At 37.6% G+C, this 24,423-nt stretch overlaps 1 protein-coding gene across 4 annotated transcripts in view; it reads right to left on the bottom strand.

The window, feature by feature from the left end:
• Window positions 1-2,878: 2,878 nt before the first annotated feature.
• plcb3 (phospholipase C, beta 3 (phosphatidylinositol-specific)) overlaps window positions 2,879-24,423 on the bottom strand; it is a 59,473-nt gene continuing 37,928 nt past the window's right edge. The window contains exons 4-34 of one of the 4 annotated variants that reach the window (XM_046851039.1): window positions 24,133-24,285; window positions 23,616-23,695; window positions 22,669-22,722; window positions 22,393-22,465; window positions 18,701-18,801; window positions 17,355-17,521; window positions 17,075-17,221; window positions 16,481-16,638; window positions 16,269-16,351; window positions 15,632-15,716; window positions 15,232-15,379; window positions 14,837-14,950; window positions 14,623-14,699; window positions 13,890-13,986; window positions 13,666-13,750; window positions 13,422-13,546; window positions 12,136-12,290; window positions 11,880-12,041; window positions 11,017-11,116; window positions 10,626-10,730; window positions 10,362-10,456; window positions 10,129-10,258; window positions 9,893-9,928; window positions 9,666-9,775; window positions 9,437-9,546; window positions 9,154-9,313; window positions 7,985-8,061; window positions 7,653-7,742; window positions 7,402-7,459; window positions 6,702-6,788; window positions 2,879-6,596 (exon numbers count right to left, since the gene is read on the bottom strand). In XM_046851039.1, the coding sequence (XP_046706995.1) occupies window positions 6,309-6,596; window positions 6,702-6,788; window positions 7,402-7,459; window positions 7,653-7,742; window positions 7,985-8,061; window positions 9,154-9,313; window positions 9,437-9,546; window positions 9,666-9,775; window positions 9,893-9,928; window positions 10,129-10,258; window positions 10,362-10,456; window positions 10,626-10,730; window positions 11,017-11,116; window positions 11,880-12,041; window positions 12,136-12,290; window positions 13,422-13,546; window positions 13,666-13,750; window positions 13,890-13,986; window positions 14,623-14,699; window positions 14,837-14,950; window positions 15,232-15,379; window positions 15,632-15,716; window positions 16,269-16,351; window positions 16,481-16,638; window positions 17,075-17,221; window positions 17,355-17,521; window positions 18,701-18,801; window positions 22,393-22,465; window positions 22,669-22,722; window positions 23,616-23,695; window positions 24,133-24,285 (3,510 nt within the window). In that variant the 3' untranslated portion in view covers window positions 2,879-6,308. The remainder of the gene's footprint in view (window positions 6,597-6,701; window positions 6,789-7,401; window positions 7,460-7,652; window positions 7,743-7,984; window positions 8,062-9,153; window positions 9,314-9,436; window positions 9,547-9,665; window positions 9,776-9,892; window positions 9,929-10,128; window positions 10,259-10,361; window positions 10,457-10,625; window positions 10,731-11,016; window positions 11,117-11,879; window positions 12,042-12,135; window positions 12,291-13,421; window positions 13,547-13,665; window positions 13,751-13,889; window positions 13,987-14,622; window positions 14,700-14,836; window positions 14,951-15,231; window positions 15,380-15,631; window positions 15,717-16,268; window positions 16,352-16,480; window positions 16,639-17,074; window positions 17,222-17,354; window positions 17,522-18,700; window positions 18,802-22,392; window positions 22,466-22,668; window positions 22,723-23,615; window positions 23,696-24,132; window positions 24,286-24,423) is intronic. The other 3 variants (XM_046851040.1, XM_046851041.1, XM_046851042.1) reach the window with 3 other exon arrangements.

The raw sequence follows: 24,423 nt of genomic DNA, 5'->3' as shown, positions 1-24,423 counted from the left end.
TGTGAATGAGGGACTGACTAAAACTAAAAAAGTAGATCGAATGAGCAGCACAACAAATAAAAGCAGAAAGATGCGAGTAGCAGCTGGAATTGTTTCGGGACTCTTAATGTAATCTGGAATCAATAAACACAGCTGGATTACCACAAATCAATAAGACTCTTGCAGGCTCTAATATATCCGTGTCCTTCACCATCTGATCAGATCTTTGTGTTTCACCCATGAGGCTTTGAGAAAAAATGCATTTAAACTAAACCAAGGCACTAAACCATCAAAAAGGAAAAATGTTATGTCTACAAATGGCACAAATATTAAATAATGTTAACATCACATGACATCTGAGTGCTCTTCTACAACTCGAAAGCCATTTAAGCTCTGTAAAAGGGTCACAGCCTTCACACAATGACTTTAATGTTCACTCTTACTTCAGAAACACTCTTTCACAGCAAGAGCTCATTCATCCTCTGCAAATAAGCAAAGGCATTTAGAAGACGGGGACAGAAAGAAAAGGTACCCAATACAAGAAAATAGAAAAAAAGTATCGCAATCTAAACTATATGGACAAAAGTTTTGAGACAGCTGATTTTTCCATCCATATACAATTATATATATATATATATATATATATATATATATATATATATATATATAAATTTGAATTTTTATTAAAAAGTTGATTTATTTTAGTAATTCAATACAAAAAGTGCAACTCGTATATCATATAGATTCATCAAACACAGACTGATTTATTTCAAGTGTTTATTCCTTTTAATTTAGCTGACAGATAATGAAAACCCAAAATGATGAATTCAGTATATCAGAAAATTTTAATATTATAAAATAGTTTAATATTGGAGACTCGTGGTGTCACACTCTAATCAGCTCATTAAATCCAAACATCCACAAAGGTTTCCTGAGTCTTTAAATGGTGTCTCAGTCTGGTTCAGGCTACACAATCATGGGGGAAGACTGCTGACTTGATAATTGTCCAGAACACGGTCATTGACACAAAACACAAAAGGTCATCGCTAAAGAAGCTGCTGTTCAGAGTGCTGTATCCAAGCACATTAATGGAAAGTTGAATGGAAGGAAAAAATGTGGTAGAAAAAGATGAAATGAAGCACATTCAAAAATTTGGTGGAGATTCACAAAAGAGTGGACTGCAGCTGGAGTCAGTGCTTTAAGAGCCACCACACAGAGACGTATCCATGGGCTACAACTGGCACGTTCATTGTGTAAAGCCATTCCTGAACCAGAGACAACGTCAGAGGTGTCTTACCTGGTCAAAGGACAAAAAGGACTGGACTGTTGCTCAGTGGGCCAAAGTCGTCTTTTCAGAGGAGAGGAAAGAACATGTAGCATTTCATTTAGAAATTAAGTTTCCAGAGTCTGAGAGGCACAGAATCCAAGTTGCTTGAGGTCCAGTGTAAAGTTTGCACAGTCAGTGGTGGTTCCTCTTGGTTTATTGTCAAGAGGAAAATGAGAAACAAGAGACCAAAAAATGCAAATGAGCTGAAGGCCACTGTCAAAGAAAACTGGGTTTCCATACCACCTCAGCAGTACCACAGACTGATCACCTCCATGCCACGTCGAATTGAGGCAGTAATTAAAGTAAAATGAGCCCCTACCAAGCATTGAGTACATATACAGTAAATGAACATACTTTCCAGAAGGCCAACAATTCTCTAAAATGGTTTTTTGATTGGTCTTATGAAGTCTTCTAATATTGTTGAATGTGAGCCAAAATATTTGAAATTAAAAGAAACAAAAACTAATAAAAATAAATATCAGTCTGAGTGTGATGAATCTATGTAATATACAAGTTTGTCTTTTTGTATTAAATTATGAAAATAAATCAATTTTTAGGATTATTGATGTGTGGACACCTGGAAATAAGATTCATTTAATTCCCATTTGCTCTTATAATAATCTCCACACTTCTGGGATGATGTTCCACAAAATGTTGTAATGTGCTTGTAGTTTTGTGCTCATTCAGACATAAGGGTGTTATTAAAGTCAGGTACTGATGTAGGGTGAGGAGGTCTGGGGGTCAGTCAACGTTTCAATTCATCCCAAAGGTGTTCAATGGGGTTGAGGTCAGAGCTCTATAGCAGGCCACTCAAGTGAACTGAAGTTCAAGTTCATTGAAAATGTCATGCTACTGCATCCAAAGACATTCTATACAATTGTGTGCCTTCAACGTTGTGGCAACAGATTGGGAAAGAACCACATGACTGGAAAATAAACACGTCCCAATGCTTTTATCTATATAGTGTATTCTATTCTTCATATGTGGATAAAGCAATAATTAAAATGCTACTGAAAACAAATGCTAAAGTTGAGGCGGATCAATAAAGAAAAAAATAGACTTGTGCATTAAATCATTTCCCCACAAATAGAACACATTGATTTTGTGCATATATAATGAAGACTAATGCGGTGCTTCAGCTTCTCTTCCTGACATTCCACATCACACGTACAATCCAGTGTAACAGATTTCCAGTGTAACCCTTTATATGAACATTAAAAAGAAGTATCTTCCTCCTGCTAATATCAGTTTTATCGCTATATCAGCTGTCCAGTTCTATTAGGGTTAAACCACATGACAGAAAACACTCTCACTTATCTAATACGCATGAAATGATTAGCATTTATTTGTTAACCATCACTAAAGATTCTCCCTCAGCAGTTAATGCATATTATATGTGGTAATGTTAGTAAATGTAAAAATATTGTAAATGTAGTTGGGGGAAATGTGCCATGTTTATATGAAGCAATTCACTCATTCAGTTATAATAAAGTCCCTGAAAAGATCAATTCAAAACCACACAAATGTCTGGTTACAGTTATACAAAGTGAAACATGCAGTGAGTGCTAAACATCTTGACAAAATTCGGTATTTATTGAATGTACAGTTAAGTGTATCATTTGTCGAAGCAATAAAAATTACATCCAAAGTAATGATTTTCCCTTTCACAAGGCAGAGCAGTACTTTTCTCTACATACAGTGTTTCAGTAAGAAAGATACAGAAAGACAATTATGGACGGAGCGAGCAAAAGCAGAGAGACAGAAAGACAAATACCACATATACTTGGGTTAAAGCTGTGACTTGAGGCGAAATAAAATTAGCCCTTGGCTAAAGTGTTTATATTCACCATACACACTGAATGTGCTATGGCTCTAAACTTGTTTAATGCCACAGTATTACTTGACCCCTCCCCCTCACCCCCACACTCTCTCTTCAACACAAAGTAATCAGTGGGCAAATTTCAAGTTTAAACATTTATTATAACTTTTACTGGCTACTGTACCTGGATCTAAAGGCTTGATATAAAAAAATCTGCTTGATATATCTTTCTAATACATAAGTGTACAAACAAAAACAAATGGAAATGAAAGTGCACCAATTAGGACATGGGTAAATATGTGAAGATGTATGAATTATTTTAGGAAACAGTCATAAAATATTAAAAAAAATTACTTTGTAGGAAACTCATGCTCACTTTAGTGTCTCTAGCATAGTTAATACAGAGGTGAGGTGAAGTTAGGTCCTCGCTTAGAGGAGGAGTATCAGCTGTGCCATACATGACTTGAGATAAAATGCGTGAAATAACCAAAACAGTTTAATCAGCATGCTCGAGTGCTCATAACGAGGTGTTTTTTCCTGCATATAGACAGACAGACAGGCAGCAGATGACAGATTGAGGAGATGTTCATTGTGTGGGTGTAAACTCAAAGACAAATCTATAGATGTCTATAATCTTTTGCATCCACTAAAGTTTTGAATCACACGTGTACAAGAACACACTCAAAGCTGACTTGACCTTCAACTCTAATCAGTAGTAGAATACACATAAAACTACTTAAGTCTGATTAACATGATTCTGACACAATGTTATTATTGATAGTTTACAATTTGGACATAATGAGGCATGTCTAAACCATATCACACAAACAAATCTTTTTTGTTTCTTTGTATTATTGTATAAAGGTGATCCTTGTCGTACATCATCAGACAGCACTTTACAATAAGTACCATTGCTCCTATTTAAAATTTTAAAGCTTTAAACACTAACATGATAAAGACCTCAGGTGCTCTGTAGAGCTCAAGTGATCCACTGCATCCTCATACATTCTCTAACAAACACTTACACAGACACACACACACACACACAGCAGTGTACACCCTATATTCTTCTAAATTTACACCAAGCTGAGACAAAAATCTCAGTCTACCCCTCTCGGTGTGAGCCGGTAATGCCTGCACCATCCCAACTCTGCAGAGAATAGCAGTGCTGCTTTGCCTACGGCCTCATTATTTCCTCAACAATAATCCACCATCCCGATCAAACGGACCAGGTAATAGCTACTAACACCAACTGCGCACATTACCTTTTAGAATCACACATGGTGTAATGTCTGATCTTTCTCTCATAATGAGGTATGTGTGTGTGTGTGAGAGAGAGAGTGAGAGCTCCGTCAGCGTGTCACTGTGTTACAGGAGCTTATCAGATTGTTATTAAAAAGCAATGTGGCAGCATGTTTTTGCCTTTGCTACAGTGAATTGAGAGGAAATGTCAGACTCGACAGCTCACTGGAACTTGGTCATGTGTTCATGAGTCAGAACACATCCACAGGTCCCTGCTAACCAAGAGAAAAATCACTGAGGATAAAAGGAAACCATGGAGGAATGAGGGTGCATTAACAGGTTGAAAACTGAAAAGGTCCAAATTTTTTTGCTTTGCTATGCAATTACAAAATATGTGCGTAATACAGACTAGAGATCGAGTTCATTCTTCCAAATTATGTATGAAAAATTTTTTACTAGCTGAAATTGGCAAAGGTTATGCAACTGTCCTATTTTTATTTTTCACTTTTCATTTGTATAACTAGTCAGATGCATGTATGCATCAACTAACCAAGCTGATTCTCCTGATAGTAATAATACCAGGGCATAAAGGAGCACATAAACATGAGTGGAACAGACTTTAAAAAGGGATCTCAAATAATATTCAATACCAGTCCACAGTTTTAGTATCAGCCCTATGTCAGATCGACGTATACCTCGTTTTTCTAAAACACGCCCTTGTTGAAGCTGCTATATTTTGTTCTTTCTGCACTGGGGTTTCTGTAGCCTGTTGGGTTATTTTTCTTTCTATTCGTGGTCAACAACCCCATTCCATCAAATAGTGCAATTCTAATAAGTCATTTGGCCCTTACTGATAGAGACCAATGAGGAAATCTGACCTGCTCTCTCTCTCTCTGGAGCCTCCTTGAATTGCCAGTGAGAAGCAGAAAAGCATGATGAAGAGAAACTAACAGATCTGGAGGGTAAAAACAAAAAATCTATTCGAGACCCAACCTAAAACGTAAACCTTTTAAAATATTCTACAAATATTTACTAAACGAGTTGACATTCATGTATATTCGGTAACACATTCTGGCTACACCCGACCCCTGATACCACACGCACATTTAGCTTCACATTCCATTAAACCGAGCGGCAGGATATAGTAGGTCAAATGTGCGATCGGTTGACGAACAACAAAAACCATGTCCAGTTTCCTGAACAGTAGTGGTTTTCAGAATGCAGTGCATGGGATTGGTGCACCAATTACACACAGAATTAGAGCAGGGATTAGATTAAACCATACCACACACTGCAGAGAGGGGCATGTATGTATGGAGTGATAGTGGAAGATAGGGCAGGGGAGAGGAAACCTATGCAAAAAAAAATAATTTGCCTCCCCAACACACACACACACACAATATTAATTACGCTGATGTTTCGGATGCAGCAGAAATATGCAATGGGAATCAGCTTTACAGTCCCATAGGGAGAAGAGATGATAGCCTGGCTTATAGGATTGCCCATCTGTGCATTATTTTGTAAACAAGTACCATTCAAATTATGCCTTGCGCTTATATCACCGAGTTACTAAACTCACCAGTCTACCACCTAAAGCCACACTGCCACCTGCAGGACAATGCAGAGCACTACAGTTTAACCTCCCGTCTGCCTCATATCATACCACAGAAATAAATAGAGTCTCTTTGTTGTTTAAAAAAAAAAATCCCTCCATTCCACAAGTGCTTAACACAGATATGGGTATTTTATCCAAGAAAACTTTGGTTAAAAGAAAAAACAAGAGAATAATAATATAAAAAAAAAGACTTTAAAATGGGGTATGTGAGATAAAACATTACTGAAATCCTTTAAAAACATTTATACACCTTTCAGTAATACTACTTCGATCACCATAATCCAGTGAAAAAAATGGCAATGCAGGACAGAGTGATAAGGAAGGAGTTAGACGGCCGTGAGCTCCGATTCGGACGTGACGGTGCTGGACGACGAGGAGTTGTCGAGCGAGGCCGTGCTGTTGTCCAGGCTCGACATGTGATTTGGTGAGTTAAAACGAGGCGTGCTGCAGTTGGAAGGTGGGCCTGATCCTGCACTTTCATGGTTGGGCAGTTGGCTGAACAGAGCATCGCAGCGCAGGCCTTTGCTCTCTAGCTCGCCCTGAAGGTAGCGGAAAATCTCGTCGGGCAATCGCTCGAGCTCGGCTTCACATTCACGCTCCAAACGAAGCTGGTGCTGTAGCAAGAAATACAGGAAATGAGGTAAACAATAAGCCAAAGATGAAACCAAAAGGTGTGTGTGTGTATGTGTGTGTACGAATGAACAGAGGGATGGACCGACCAGTGGTTGCTCCTCGCTTATTTTCTGCAATATGTCTTTCTGCTGATTCTTTAGCTTCTCTTGCCGTTTTTCCTGAGCTTCATCCAACTGCAAAAAGAAAGGGGGAAAAAAAAAAAGATGAGAATAGGAAAAAAATACTAGAAGAATCAGTGGTAGGAATATGTACAGTGGAAAGTACATGCCTTAAAGCATTACTTTTAAACTGACCCAAAGGTGTGAGGTTGATGCTGATTTATGCTCGCAGCCTTCACTGGCTTGTGAACGGTGACTGAATGGGGACAGTGGGTAATGCACAAGCTGCACAAAACAGCTTCCGCAATGACCATATGACCTCATGTGCAAGTTAGGGATCATAAACCATGTTCAGATAACACATTAATAAATAGACTGTCCTCCACAATTAACCAAACCAGAGAGTTGGCGAGGAAATCATTCTTTTGGGATAGATAGAGTTTGGAGAACAGTTATGCACTGGTAGCAGCACCTCTTCATTTTTTATTTTTGCACATTTGGTTTGTTTTCATTTGTGTTTACTTGACTAAAGTCTAAATAATATCTGGTTTAAATTTTTTGATTTAAAAAGAAAAAATAATAAAGGCTTTTTTCTAAAGACATGTCTCTCCATTAAGGCAGCATGGAGAGAGCTGTCTTTTTTCTTTGACAGGACACTTATTAAAATTTGAAATAAAAGACCAGTCACCTTGCGCAGCGAGCTCACAGAATCCTGGATATGTTTTTTATTTATCTCGTTCACTTCCCTTGAGACAGAGCCAGAGAGAGAGACAGAGGGGGGGTGTTATAGTTACAACAGAAACACACACAATTGATATATTTTTTTTTAAGACATTTGAATGTTTGATTGACATTTGACATAAATAAATGCACATTGTAGAATAAAAACTGTTCTTTGAAAGCTGGTGGTGGAGTTGTTTACAGAGAGAATTTACTCACAACTCAGCTTTTTCTTTATCCCCCTTCTTGGCCTCAATGATGCTGTTCTGCCTTTTTCTGTCTAAGATCTTCTGTAACTCTTTCTTCTCTCTAGTGAGATGGAATGATGTAACAAAGGTTAATGTTACATGATAAATACACACTCAGAGACAGTGTGTGTGTGTGTGTGTGTGTGTGTGTGTGTGTGTGTGTGTGTGTGTGTGTGTGCGTGCATGCGAGCTAACGAGCGAGAGAGAGAGAGAGAGAGAGAGAGAGAGAGAGAGAGAGAGAGAGAGAGAGAGAGAGAGAGAGAGAGAGAGAGAGAGAGAGAGAGAGAGAGAGAGGGTGCTTACTTGTCACAGGTGTCCTTGAGTTTCTTAATCTGGGCTGTCTGGCATTCCTCAGCAACTACTTTTAATTTCTTAAATGACTGAAGAATCAAGATAAAAACAGGTCTAACATTCAATTCTTTTTAAAGCCCAGTAATTCTGTATTTTTTTGTTCAATTTCAGGATAAATTTATGAAGTAATCTGGAGATTTTTTTTTACTCATGTTAATAAAAGTACATCTACCGTATGTGTGTAGCAGCATGGAAAAACAGCTAACATGAAACAATATACAGCTCTGAAGACGACAGGTCTTCCTAATGTAATACAGTAAAACCCCGTTGTACGAGTAACCTATAGTACGAGCAAACGGAGATACGAGCAAACTCGCTCGCAAAATTTTACCCTGTTTCACGAGCAAATTTCGAGGCACGAGCAAACTCACGCTGCCAGTTCCCCGCTTTTGGCGGAGGGTCGCATCAGTCGCTTAGTTGATGACGTATCACTCGGTCGCTCTCGTTGTTCAGTGCGGCAAAAACGTAACTTTATTTAGTTTTATATTTTTATTTCACCAGAAATCTTGAGAAATTTCTCCCAATAAAATCAGTGATGGTGCTGTGAAAACGAAAGTAAATAGAATTACCATGGAAACCGAGGAGGTTATGAGCATGGTGCGCGTCTCACACTCGCAATCAACCACTACCACATGGGTAAGTGTTAAATTATATTTACATCACAGTAATTCGTGGTGTATTTGTTTGTTAAAACAGGCTACAAAAATACTTTATAAGTGCAGAAATAAGCGATCGGATGAGATCTCGGAACGGATTAAATCACTTTTACATTCATTCTTATGGGGAAAATCAGTTTGAACATACGAGCAAATGGACCTACGAGCAATTTTCAAGAACGAATTATGCTCGTACAACGGGGTTTTACTGTATATATTTTTCTTTTGCAAGAATCTCCACATGGGCATGGAGTAGGACTCTCTAAATGCAAGAAATGCAAAAAAAAATAAATAAAAGAACACAAGCACCAAGACTCTTCTCTGTACTGTTACACAAGTGGAGTACACAACTTTACCTGGTCCCATCTCACTTATTTGTCCCCCCTACTGATGCTTTACTTTATGTTTAACTAACTTTAATAATGTTAGTCCCTGACCTAAATGCTGTAAATGCGTGTGTAGTACCTCTTCAAGATGAGCATACTTCTTTTCTCTCTCCAATAGGTGCTGTTTCTTTCGCAGTTCAAGCAGCTCCTGCATCTGCCACTCTCTCAGCTGCACTGTCTGCTTCTCCAGCTCTCTTGCTAGAGCACTCAGCTCAGTTCTCACAGGCTCCTCAGGCTCACTGTCCACACACACACACACACACACACACACACACACACACACACACACACACACACACACTAAATATTGCATGAAATGATTGTTGTGAAATTACAACTTAAACTTATTTTTCATCCCGTACTTTTTCTTCACACTGAGCCGCAGTTTTTTCTCCACTTGACTCTTGCGTCTCTGGATGTCCGAGTTCAGCTGGTTACATCTCGTCTTCTGCTCCTTACTGAGGGTCCACACCTAACACATACAATGTACACATGAAATGTGGCTGGAATTTTGCACTACAAGTGTATATTTTATGTAGTACTTTATACAGAATTGTGTTTGTCTGTGTGTGTGTGTGTGTGTGTGTGTACCTTTTTGAGGTGCTTCTTACGGAGCTCTTTTAGTTCTTTGCACTGTTTCTTTAGCAACTTCACATAGGCCTTGTCTTGCTTCAGCTCTTCAATAGACTCGGGCACAATCACTGTAATAAAACACGCATGTTCATGTTGAGAGAAATTTGTCTCTGGTTCAATGCTGTGAGTCTGATGCAAGATGATGATGACGATGGATGATGATGATGGTGATCATGATGCCCTACCTGTTAGTATATTGGTGATAAGGTCTTCTTTCGGGGCTAAAGCATTACACAAAATGAGAAGCAGGTCACTCAGTATACAAGCATGTGGAGAGATGGGCGTCATGTCAGACATGCACACAAACATTTATGTAGACACACACACATATATACATACACATATACACACTTACAAAGCTCACAAAACATGGATTGCTCTTGAAATATGTGATCGTGAAGGCGAGCGATTGTTTCTTTACCTTGAGGAGTCAGTACCTCAGCTACCAAAGGTGGCAGAGTCGGTGAGGGCAAATTTGCTGTGTAATCAACATTAGCTACATTGCTGCTGAATTCTAGTTTCTCTCCTTCATCAGGCTTCACTTGGACTCGCTGCAAGAACACACACACAAACACCATACAGCAGATAAGACAGTGTTCTTGTCTAAATGTTTGGTTTATATTATAATAAAGTTTATCAAATATCATTACACACCTTACTGACCTCATTGTCCTCCATAAACACAGCCAGCTGCCTCTCTCTCTGATCCAACACATGTTTGATTGGATTGGTCAGGGCCTCAGCATACTCTAAACACAGGTGATGATACAGTCAATGGTTAATAAAAGAAATTGTGTTATTCTGCACTCTAATACACTGGACCCGTTGTAATAAAACTAACATCCGGAAGGTTATAAAGGCACAAAAGATATATTACAAAATGTTGTCTATATTACCAATGTTTGTCTGTAGGCTCACCTTGGTGCTCATTGGGAATGTAGTCTTGAACTTCAGTGTATACAAGGAGAGAGGGAAGCAGGAGTGGCTGATTTAGCTCATTTTTTAAATTTATGTAATGGTACCCTGTAAAACACACACACACACACAATGTAAGAACAATTGAAAAAAAAAAAGACAATATATGATTAAAGTGTAGTCTGTATATATCTTGCTTTTGTGCTAGACAGATTATATGCCCTAAAAATACAAACATTGTTTATTTTTAAGATGAAAAGTATTACTCCTTTAGGTGGTAATTGAGCATGAACTACAAAAAAAAATCAAGGCATCTTTTAGAGGCATTTGGGAATGGCATTGTTACACTAGTTTTTACTCACTGCCAGACATTTGTAGAAAAGCTAAAACTGACCTGGACGTAAAGCCACCACTGGTAAGATTCGATGGCCTATGAACTTCCCATTCTCCTCAAAGACAGCTACTCTTAGTGATGCTAGTGTGGGCAACACTACCTACAGAGACAAACACAGAACGAGGGAGAGAGGTGGGATAGATTATATCAAGAACATTGTATTTCTCTTTTACCTTTATCTTATGAAAGCCAAATAAATGTTGCATTGTACCAAACATTATGTAAAAATTTAAGTTGCCATGTTTCCTTTAATTTGATTTAATATTTAAATAACAGATCAATAGAAAGTATTATTTTGTATTCTGCTTAACTATTGGATGTTTATTTTCTAAATTCAAGTTCAGTGAAACTTGAAAGAAATCCAATTTATTGTGCAATAGATTTCAATGACTAATAAAGCTATTCAGTGACATCTAGTGAAGCTGGTTGTTGTTTTTCACAAGTTTTTTTCTATCCCTCTTCTTAGATATGGCATAGGGCCAAAGCAAATGTCACTCCAGGCCCTGGTTTGGGCATCTCAGATCTAATGTTAACTAACATACATTCTTGCAATTAATGTTGAGTTTAGACAGCGATGATAAAATACAGCACTGCCATTATATTGCTGTTTTACAACCATTATTAAAATAAAAATATATTGTTGTTACAATAAAAAAAAAAGCTCTACGATAGATGTATCATGATTCTGCCCACTCTCAAAGCTCATACCAAACAATGAAAATTTTAGTGACCTATATATTGTTCGCTTTTTATTTACTGTCATGTAAAGAGCAACATTGCAATGACATAAGAAATTATTCTGAACATCTAAAATCTGTACAACACATTGTATAAAATATTTCCAATATCTGTACAGTAGTGACCTTGATAAAAACGAAAGGGTCTTCTTCCCAGATTGGGTCCATCGAGTTGTTATTGGAGGTTTTGGTGCGGTATTTCCTCTTGGTGTCAGTAGGAAGTCCGAACATGTCTACTTCAACGTACACACCCACTTTCTTATCAGTCAGAAACTGACCAGACAAAATCTAGATGTAAGAGAGAGATCAGCACAAACATATAGGTGACTGGAAAGTATGAAATGAATTACATCAACATAAACACACACAAAAAAAACACTACCTTGATCTTGACTGTATTAGCCACAATACCATCCATTATGCTCTCAGTGAAGGGGTCAAAGTGTTTGTCTGTGCGCCTCATGAACTCAGGCTTGAGTAGGTAGCCACTGCGTCCGTTATACTCAAACACACCCATGTTTAACTGCATGGGCAGATCTAAAGCAAACACATTAAAGTCATTTTATATACTGCTGTGTATATCTGTATTCATAACTACCTAACAGATGAACATACTAACAAACAAACATTAAAGTGAGCAAGCAAACTACGCAAATATTGACTGATAATTATAGCCAGTTCCATGAGGAACAACAGAAGATAGAATCAAAAAATTACAATGCCAATTGATTCAAAATCTGTCTGAAATACACTGTGTTCAAAAGTTTGTGGATACCTGGCCAAAAGATTTGCATGTGCTTTCAGAACATCCCAGTCCACATTTAGTTCCCTATGGCTGTTATAACAAACCTTACTCTTCTGGAAAGGTGTTTCACTAGATTGTAAATATTTGTGCTTATTCAGTCACAAGGGCATTTGTAAAATCAATGTTTCAATGCAGCCCTAAGGTGTTCAACCCATATGTTCATGGAGCTGGTTTTGTGCAGACATGGTCATTCTGGAACAGGTTTGGTTTTTGGAGTTCGAATGAAGATATAATTTTATGTTACTGCATTTAAAAGACATCCTATACAATTGTGTACCTCCAAATTTGGTAACAAACTGGGGAATATATATATATATATATATATATATATATATATATATATATATATATATATATATATATATATATATGGCTATATACCGTAATTAGCTCAATTTAATTATTGATTAAAACCACTATCCCTGAAACAAATGAAAACACGTTCCTCAAAGACATAATCCTCAGCTTGTCACATATGTTTGTGAAAGTGTGGGATGTCCAAGTCCATGAGGTGTTTTACATAAATTAACAATATCAAAGGCCGATCATCATCCACCTCCATAAACACTATTACATTAATGTGAATCCCACATTGTTATTTCATATGCATTAATGCAAACAACAAAGACTAATATATTCAAAAGTGTATTTTGGACCTATTTTGAAAATATTATTTACACTGCCTCATTCTTAAATACCCTGCATGAATTGTGAATGTCTTTATCTTAAATTATTACTTTATTCTTTTATTTTCCTAGTTTTTTATTTTTATAGCACCAGCACATCATGACAAATTCCTTGTACAAACAACCCATGATATTTGGCAATTAAGGTGATTTCCAATTCTTATTCTTAAGGCTCACCAAGAGTCTGGAAGTTTAGCGCCGCCATCTGGCAGCCTACGTTCCAGAACAGCTGTGGCATGTAGTTACTGGAGTCCACACGAGTGCCTTTGGGATAGATCCGACTCAACTGCTTCTTATTGTATCTTAGAACACACAGTTCAGGAAAACAAAACCACATGCTCACAGTGACATGGTGTCATGCACAAATAATGATCTTACACAATACATTTGTTGAAAATGAGGATAGATATGGAAAGGATACTCCACAAATTCAATAGGGGAACTCTTTAGTGTGTCCATGCCTTTGGTCTCCACAAAGGATGACATTTCAAAATACTTGTTTCTTTCTATTCACATAAAAAGAATAAAGAGGATCAGTTACATTACACCGTAGAGGAATGTTTACAACACACGCACACACATTTATCACAAAGTCATAAATTACAAACGAAACAAAAACACACACGTGCATGCATCAATACTCACTGACTGCCACGTCGAAGGTTTTGAATTTAACTGGCTCAATGTAGTTGACCAGAGTGGACATCTCTTCTGTAGCTGTGACTTCACTATATGCCGTTCCCTGCAGGATAGAGGAAGAAAAAAGAAGAGTAGACAGAGTGTGAATTAACCCAGTAAATGCTTTTCAGTTTCTTCTTCCGACTGGTGCAAACATAGTTATATACATATGACTTTGAAATATTAAACAAGATTTCTGTTTGAAGAAAAACATGCCGGGTAGAGAAAGTAGACGTCAATTGTTGACAAGTAAACTCGGTACCAAAAACAGAGCACTGATTGGAGAGGCTTGTGTTGTTTAATAGATGTTTATTTTAAGCAATTATCTGTCTTATTAATTTACTGTTAGATTTTATGAGATGAAGGGAGAAAAAGAGAAATTTGCGAAAAATATCGTCATCACATATCGGTTATCGGCTGCCCTGTTTCTAAATATCGGCGTAGGCCAGAGAAAAACCCATATCGGTCAACCTCTAACTGGCATGGCATTGTGTGTCATCATTCCTCTTAGACTTTAATTTATATAACATGATGTTTAATACACTGAACTGAATCAAATCATTATTAATTGTTAAAAATGTTAGATCAAACTTTTTGAAGGAAAAGAAAAATAGAAAAGAAAGTGGAAAGAGAATGTGATAATGAGAGATTCAAAAGAAAGAGTGAGAATAAGAGAGAAACAGGTATTGAGCTAAATGACCTCATCTGAATGGTGCTTTTTGGGGTCCGTCACTAGCTCTTCCTCTTCCTCTTCCTCACTCTCTCCATCACCCCGATCTTCACCATAAAAAAAAAACACACAATACACACATGAAAACATGGCTAACAATGGCTACACTATTTAATGACGCCACTCTGACATTAATCTGCACTGTGATTGGTGGAGACTTCATGTCAATCAAGCCCCAACCCACCAACGGACTTCCGCATGTCAACGTCTTTGCTCATCCTCTCTGTAAGCTTCTCACTCTCATTGGATATGATCTGGCTTGTTTCCCCTTCAGGCAATGGAGCATCTAAAGACAAATCTTATTATGCATGGATATGAAATGGATAGGAAATGAATGTTTGAAACAATCAGACGGGAAAATGGGATCTATGAATAACAATGATTTCTGTAAATGAAATGTACATGAAAGCTTCTGAGCATAAACATGGAAATGGAATCATTAAATGATTTGGAGAGCATATGGCTGAACAGCACAGTGATTTGGATGCATCTTTCTAAATGCGAGCGAATCATGAGAAGTAAAAAGGGGAAACTTTAATGGGTACTTAAGTGTGTATTATCGTCCGAGTGTGTGCTCACCGTTGAGAGACGAGGCCTGCTCGTCTGCTCCCTCCTTATATCTGATGCTGCCTCCGTTAGCCGTGCGACGGTGATGTTTTTTCTTGTTCTTTATCAGGATTTTCCCGAGCAACTCCTGAGGGCTGGGCAGTGGCTGACCTGGGACCAGCTACAGCAAACCACATTCCATTTAAACCACGTTTGAGACTGATTCACAATCAGTAAAGCAAAAGACATAACTATGCAGTAAACCATGATCCTTAATTAGGACATTTGTATATAACACACTATTAGGGCAACATCGTGGGGGTATTTACATTGTCTTTGACATTCAAGCACATTATTAACAGACCTGCTGAAGGTAAGGCAAAAAATAAATGCATGGCATGAGCTGGAAGCAGCTCTTTCACCTGTCACTCACCGGGTACTTCTCTAAAGGTTCGATGAGCAATGCATCACCAAATATGGAACGACAGTATTCTGCCATCTTAGCCTGCTGCCTTGCGCTGATAAGAAACGAGAGACAGAGAAGTTCAATTGAGCTATACTTGGTAGAAGCTTTGACAATAAAGTCCAGGACATGCGACATGAATCAGAATGGGGTATGCAGACATCAGAAATTCATCAACTACCATCCCAAAATTAAATCACTTAGAATGCATCAGCTATAAACAATCGTTCCCTCAACGTTATCTCAGTTTCCTCTTATGAAATTAATCAGTGCAAAATCATTCATCTGGACGACTTGGTCACAGTGGAAAGTGTAACTGTTTCAACTGCTGACACTGGAGATTCCTTCATTAAATCTTTCCAGATAACTATGTCAATATTGTTACCTGTATTATTATTATTGAAAATGCTAGAATAGGGTTATGTGAATTAGCTGTTGATATAAACAATAAGAAACAATACGACATTAGAAGGCGTGTAACACCCTCTAACATTCAGATCTAAGAGCTCAAAACCACTGTGGTTATAAAAAAATACATACTATTGCTATCAGTAACAATATGAATACATTTATCAGTATGGATATCAAGTCTGAGTGTTACACTTACGAGTCAACGTGATTCTCGAAGGAGAGGATAAGGGGGTAAGGGGAGGTTTTAAAGGCACTTTCAGCAATGGCTTCAATCACCTCCTGCACAGGTAGATGAACATGATGAACAGAACGAATCAGGTATATAAACATGAGAGAGTTGACCAGAATTATTCAGGTATATGAGCATGAGAGAGATTAACAGAGTCGAGCTCGGGCAGATGGCTGCACCTTGAAGGGGATTTCAGTTGTCATGGTGAAGCCGTGTGTGATAATGGGCTCTTCATCAGTTGGACGACCTTTCCAGCAGTCCAGCTCGATACAGCGGCAACCGGTGAGCAAAACCTGTCTGTACATTTCCACTGAGGATAGACCTGTTAACTGACCCACTGAATGCACACGTGCATACACACACACACACACACACACACACACACACACACACACACACACACACACACACAAAATAAATACTATGTCGTATGATACCATTTAAACAATATTTGGTACAAACTCGATTTGAAAAAAGTTTATTTTAATCACTTCCAGATGCTATAAAACTTGCTATTTTATTTACATTTTCTCACGAATAAAAAAAAGAACATTGGCTGTTTTACAAAAAAAATACAATAAAATAAAAATATTACAGAAATTACAAGAAAGATTAAAAAAAATATATCAATTAAACCCATTTAAAGTCCACAATAAATACAGTGCTGTGGATCAGGGTGCAAATATATATTCATTATAGATTTGAATGTTTGCAAGGAATCGTGAGTGTGACAGTACTTCAGATATAGGGCTTTTTAAAGGAAGTATACGAACTTGTGAGGTACGTGTTATGTGAAGAGTTGATAAAATAATGAGACAGCGGCTGGTTCATATCGTCCATGATGTCGAACCTCTCTGAGGGAACCACAGCATTTTCCTCTCCTCCCAGATATTTACTGAAACTCATAAGAGAGATCTGGTCTACACACACACACACACACACACACACACACACACACACACACACACACACACACACCAAATTATTATCATATTTACTGTCAATTATCTCATTATATTCCTCCCACTGTAACTTCTGGCTGTGTGTGTTTACCTCTTTCCAACTGTCGGGCGTTAGTCTCGTATTTTTCCATCAGCTGTCGTACCTGCTCTCGCTTGAGGGGTGGGTAAAGCACCTCATTCAGCCGTGAATCCCTTTGCTTACGGTTGATGAAATCCAACATCTGATCCAGGGATAGAAACGGCTTCCCTTTAGAGCCACTGAACATGCATTGACACACACACACACACACACACACACACACACACACACACACACACACACACACACAAAAATAATAGATTCAATATCACGGTGAAATTAATTTGCAATTCATTACACATTTCATACACATTGCGTTTGTTATCACCTGGTGGTGTATAACTGCACTGTATATTAACATTAATATATTTTATAATATTAGTATTTCTTTGTGCATAGAAAGACACAAATCAGACATCCTTTCTAATGCTCAACTAATACAGAAAATGTTTTATGGTAGTCCAATCTCTAAAATGTCAACTAATACAGATAAAAACCTTTGTTTACAAACATTACATCAGACTATACCACAGCACTGTTAAATTCTTGCATCTGGCTTGTCAGAACGTGTCATTTATTTTCATTAAAATTTCAACTCTGACAAAAAAAAAAAAGCGCACTGGTTGTAATTTAGATCACTGCTTTACATTAATGTGCACATTTTTTCACTGCCTTTATATTAGAATAGAATATTTATTTGTCACAAACATTATAGCACAGTGAACTACTTTTCTTCACATATCCCAGCATGTTCAAGACTGGCAGCTTTGCGATACTACGGCTTGAACCCTGATCTTCCGATCAGTAACCCAGTGCCATAACCACTGAGCTACCACCCCTAAAAGATTTATTTGCTGTACATATATTTACATATATATCTGAATTTGTCAGTTTGCACAATGGTACTATTTGCACTTCTGGTAGATGCTGAACTGCATTTCATTGCTGTGTACCTGTACTACACAACGACAATAAAATTCTATCTATCCATCCATCGTGCCATTTCTATAGTAACTGATCAAATTGACAGGAGCTCATATGATGTGCAATAAACAGATGAAATGCATGTTATTTAACAACAGGTATTAAAAAAACCAAGTATAATGGTCGTTTTTTTGCAACGAGAGACTTAAGGAAGGACACTTTAGTTTCATCAGCTACATTTTTTAGCTAATATAACCAAAGTGATAGCAGGAATACACGTTTTACAAAAGTAATCGTAACCATAAACTAATAAAACACATGATGTACTGTGACATAATAATACAATTATAATAGTTGGCAAAATATTTAAGGGAAATGAGCATTAGAGTGTGATAAACATCACTTAAAATTTTCATCCTCTGTCCATTACTCACAGCTGCATTAAGATATGTTCGATCTCAGGTCTCAGGCACAGGAAGGTCAGGAAGCTCTGGAACTTTTCCCAGGTGAACTCCTCCAACTTAATCCCGTCTCCCTGAAAAAGATAAATTAAACACTAACAATGCAGGAAAGACTCATCCTTTCACACTACTGCAGTCAGTGGATATGCTTCAGCTTTCCAGTGGTCAGAATAACGAAAAAGCAAACCCATATGTATCTTCTGATTCATTTTCATGAATATAATAATGGCCAATTCCTATATTCCATTCAGTATTTTGACATGTAGCAAATAAAATGTATAGGTTATCAATATCTCATGTCAAACACAAACATCTTGTACTAAGTGGACATTAAAATAAATAAATAAATTAAATTAAATTGTGCTGATGTTCGTTCTAACATCAGATCAACCAAAATCTTTTTGCTATCAGTTTATGACTGTAATGTATCAATACTCTAGCTTCAGATATTTCGAGATATTCAGAAGCAGCCTCCAACAGTGGTGGCTCTTGTGCCTCTTAATGTACAAGAAGTGCGACTTGTTAATCTAGTACACAAATAACAGTATTTGAGACTGAAATTACTCCCTACACTAGGATTGTACAATTAGCTGACATGTGTAGCTGAACAATTTAATTGCAACCATGCTGACTGAACTGAACATGAACTGAAATCTTTCAGACATAACCAATGAATCAGGGTAGCATAAAGAAATGTGGACCATACTGAGTGAAATTCTGATTTGCACCAACTGAGGGCAGTGTTCTACAGCATACTGGCTCGCAGTAACCGGCATCTATTAAGACGACCTGATAAAGACTTATGTTTCGAATGTAAAACCTCTGTTCATCTTATTGTTGCAAGTCATACTGGGAACAACTGAGCAGGTTAACTGAACTAAAAGAAAACATTTATGATTTAATGTAAGCTTATATCAGGATGTTCTGAGAATTTCTCCCTACACCTCACACCCATATCTGCCACACCAATCACTACATTACTGTGCAGGTCCAGAAGATCAATTAACATTTCGAACCTCTAGCTAAGACTGTGTGAAAATGCAGAACTGGTTTGATTTGGGAGGTGAAATTGGCATTATGATTTCAGTTCTACAGTGCGTTTTACTTATTAGACTTATTACAAAAATGAATACACCCCAAAATCAAAGGAGAACATTATTGTCTGCATCTAAATAGTTATTTACTTCTATTGTAACAATTAAAATTGCTGTGAACTATATACACAAAGGAAAAAAAATAAAATGACTGTAATAATATATGATCTAGCTTTCTGTGAGAAAACATGTATTTGCCATATTTTAGAAGGAGTCGCCAGTGTCAATACTTTACAACCTTCATAAATAAAACTGCAACTTTGAAGACCTTGGGTGAAGTCTCCAAAACATAGGCCATTGGGCTTTGTGGCTTCTTTCTAATCCGACAAGCTGTAGTTTATTTATTTCTTGTTGCATTACCCTTTGTAATAGAGGTTGGCGTGTAAATGGATTGCTTAAAGCTGCTACATTGTGATGAGATAAAAATGATAATGCCTATAAATTAATAAATGAATAATAAATCTCTGCAATCACTGGGTGTAGTAGAAGAGGATTCAAAACAATTTAGGACATGCTAAGTCAGATGTCCAAATAGTGTATCTTCATTCATGTAAGTTTGATCGATGAACATGGAAAAGAAAAAAGAAAGCCAATCATAAAGATGTACAATACAAGCTATAGAGTGGAACCTCATTCATTCATGTTGTGAAAAAGGTTTAAAAAAGTTATGTACATAACTTTTCATGTAAAAAAACAAAACAACTTTTAGCTTATTGCTGATTCACAGTTGTGCTGATATTCAATATAAACAGACATTTGCTCTTGCTTTAAAAAAAAATCTTTTTTTTTGTGTCAGACCACATCACCAACATGCCATTATTTTCCTATAACAATAGTTCCTTAAGTAATCTAGCCATTAGGGTTGGACAAGTCAGTGCAATGTTAGTGCCGGTCCCAAGCCCGGATAAATGGGAAGGGTTGCGTTAGGAAGCGCATCCAGCGTAATAACGTGCCAAATCAAATATGTGGATCACGAATCAAAATTTCATACCGGATTGGTCGAGGCCCGGGTTACCAACGACCGCCACAGGTATTGTTAGCTTACAAGGTACCGGTGGAAATTGGGCTACTGTTCCCCGAAGGAGGAGAAGGAGAGGAAGAAGACGTCTACAGAGACAGCAGGAAATGGAGTAGGAGAATGAAGGTTCAGGCGGGCACTTTAAATGTTGGTACTATGACTGGTAAAAAAAAAAAAAAAAAAAAAAAGAGGTAGCTGATATTATGGAGAGGAAAAATGTAGACATGTCGTGTGTTCAGGAGACCAAGTGGTAAGAGAGTAAGACCAGGAACATTGAAGGTGGGTTTAAACTGTTCTAACATGGTGTGGATGGAAAGAGGAATGGTGTAGGGGTGATCCTGAAAGAAGAGATTAGTAAGAGTGTAGTGGAGGTGAAGAGTGTTTCTGATAGGTTGATGGTTGTGAAGCAGGAAGTTGAAGGGGTGATGATAAATGTCATTAGTGCTTATGCTCCACAAGTGGGTCATGAGATGGAATAAAAAAGAAAAATTCTAGAGTGAGTTAGATGAAGTGGTAGAAGGTGTAACTAGGAATGTACGATTAGTGATTGGGGTGGTTTTTAAATGGGCATGTGAAGTAAAGGGAACAGAGGTGATGAGGAGGTGATGGGTAGGTATGGCCTTAAGAAGAGGAATGTGAAAGAGCAGATGGTGGTAGATTTTGCTAAAAGGATGTAAATGGCAGTGGTGAACAATTATTTTAAGAAGAAGGAGGATCATAGGGTGACATATAAAAGTGGAGGAAGGTGCACACAGGTAGACTATGTTCTATGTAGGAGATGCAACCAGAAGAGGATGGTGAAGAGGTGCTGGATGATTGGGCAACTACTGCAGAAGTGATCAGTGAGACAGCTAGAAAGGTTCTTGGTGTGACATCTGGAAAGAGAAAGACAGACAAAGAGACATAGTGGTGTAATGAGGAAGTGCAGGAGAGCACAAGGAGAAAGAGGTTGGCGAAACAGAATTGGGATAGACAGAGTGATGAGAAAAGTAGGCAGGAGTACAAGGAGATGCGACAGCAGGTTAAGAGGGATGTGGCGAAAGCCAAGGAAAATGCATATGAGGAGCTGTATGAGAAGTTGGACACTAAGGAAGAAGAAAAGGATTTGTACGGATTGGCCAGGCAGAGGGACCGAGCTGGGAAGGATGTACTGCAAGTTAGAGCAATAAAGGATGGAGATGGAAATGTGTTGACTAGTGAGGAGAGTGTGTTGAGAAGATGGAAAGTATAGAGTGTGTTCGTTTGCTACTTTGCATGATATGAACTGCATGCTTGCCACAGATCATGACTTCAGAGGATTATATATATATATATATATATATATATATATATATATATATATATATATATATATATATATATATATAGAGAGAGAGAGAGAGAGAGAGAGAGAGAGAGAGAGAGAGAGAGAGAGAGAGAGAGAGAGAGAGAGAGATCGAGAGAGAGAAAGAAAATATATAATTTATATATATAAAACAAAATGTATCCTTTGTTTATCCTCCCATGTACATAAGACACACACACGCACGCACACACACGCAATGAGCAAATACCCTGTTAGCCATAAGGCCGCTCTGCTCCAACGCTGACTCCACTCGCTTCTTGTCAGAAAACATCTTTAAAAAACTGTGAAGGAGAGTAACATGAACCCAGTGTCATTATGAGCATGATCAGTTCATCCTGTTAGCATACACTTCGTTTTGAGAGCGTGCACTATTAGGTTTCATACAGCAGAACTGAAAACAAAAGAACAGAGGGGAAGGAAAACCAAATTTGTGAAACAAGATGTGGTGGAATAACTACGGCTCTGTGCGTGAGGTCATACTCACTTCTTTAGTGGGATTTTTCCATCTTGGTTGACCTGCAGTGTTAGCTTGGTGTATCTTAGTCGATAAAGAAATAAAAGAAAAAAACAGAATAAGCAACGGCAACTGTAACGCATTGTATTGTAATAACTATTTAATCTATTATCAAAATGTTTTTATGTGCCATTAGAATGATCATATTTGCACTTCCTGTCTGAAAGCTGGATAAAGCCATACCTCCTAGTCATAATTATGCACAGAATTGTATCATACTGCATTCGTAGAGTATTTTTTCAATATACACATACGAATATTGTAATTGCGACTTAAGTGAGATTAGGATCTGCTGAGTGTGTGAAGGCAGTGTAAGAATCAGTGAAACCATAGCAGCTCAAGAATAAAAATGTTTTTTATTTTTACAGAATGATGAAGCTGCCTAGGGCTCTGATCCTTTGGCCTAGGGCACAACTTTCTGAGGATGATTTAAAAAGAAGGGGAGCATGAGAGTGAAGAGAAATGTTAGACTCATCTTTTACACATCTTCAGCACCATGTAATGTGTCTAACATTTTTCGCACCAATTATGTCAATGTTTCATAATAATCAATTATAATCAATTCTAAAGTATATTTGGCAGATAACAGAGCGGTTGATGCTCTCATCTTGACCACTGAGCTACCACTTTACCACTGAGCAGAGTGAGCTTCACTCACTCACTCACCAATTCAATCATTCACTAATTCACTCATTAATTCAATCACTCACTAATTCATTAATTCACTCAGTAATTTATTCACACACCAATTAAATCATTCACTCACCAATTAAATCATTCACTAATTCATTCTTTCTCTCATTTACCAATTCACTCTCTCAATCATTTACTCAATCACTCACTAATTTATTCATTCATTTACCAATTCACTCATTCGTTCAATCACTAATTCACTCACTCATTCACTCACTACTCACGCCTTAAGTAAGAAGGTGTTGCGGGAGGCGTTTTGGGACAGTATGTTTGTGGCAAGTTTAAACAGCTCATTAGTCCACACCTGGAGATACAGTAAACACACACACACACACACACACACACAAATAAGCAAACAGAAGAAATTTATGTGAGGATATGTAAAGCAATATCCTGTTTCGAAAAATGTTCTAGTAAAAGGAATACATTTGATTGTGTCTTTTGGAATACATTTGGTTAGCTATGCTTTGCTCTAATTGGAAAATTAGTTTTTCCTCTATGCTTTATATTATTAATATATAAAAATACAGTTTTTTGTTGTAGCTATAAATATCTTGTGTTTTGTCTAGCTTTAAGTATAGTGTCCTTGGGAATGAAGAAAACGGCCTTTAAATTTGTAATACATGATTATTTTAAGAATGGCAGAGAGGATGAGAGACAGACATGACCGAGAAACAGTAGACAACCATTGAAGAAAAAAGAAAAAAGAGAGGGCGTGTGGTGCTTGGTCACCATGGTTACCTTGGCAACGTCCTCATGCATGGCCTGGAAGTTAAGGAAGGAGATGTTGACTAAGTCGTTGCCGTAGACAACTGTTAATAACTTAGCCTCAGCATTAGCCTCAGCATAGGCCTCTCCTCTTACACAGCCAAGCAATTCACGCACACGTGAATCCTAAACACACACACACACACACACACACACACACACACACACACACACAGTGTCAGATTCTGGACCTCGACGAAATAAACGTTCTTCATGACGAGACAGGCCTCACTTCCTGCAAGTCGTTACACCACAGTCAGTGTG

Source organism: Silurus meridionalis, chromosome 6, assembly GCF_014805685.1.
Source record: "Silurus meridionalis isolate SWU-2019-XX chromosome 6, ASM1480568v1, whole genome shotgun sequence".
Lineage (NCBI taxonomy): Eukaryota > Metazoa > Chordata > Actinopteri > Siluriformes > Siluridae > Silurus > Silurus meridionalis.
Note: the sequence above shows the minus strand (reverse complement) of the source record. Positions and strands in the feature narration are given on the sequence as shown.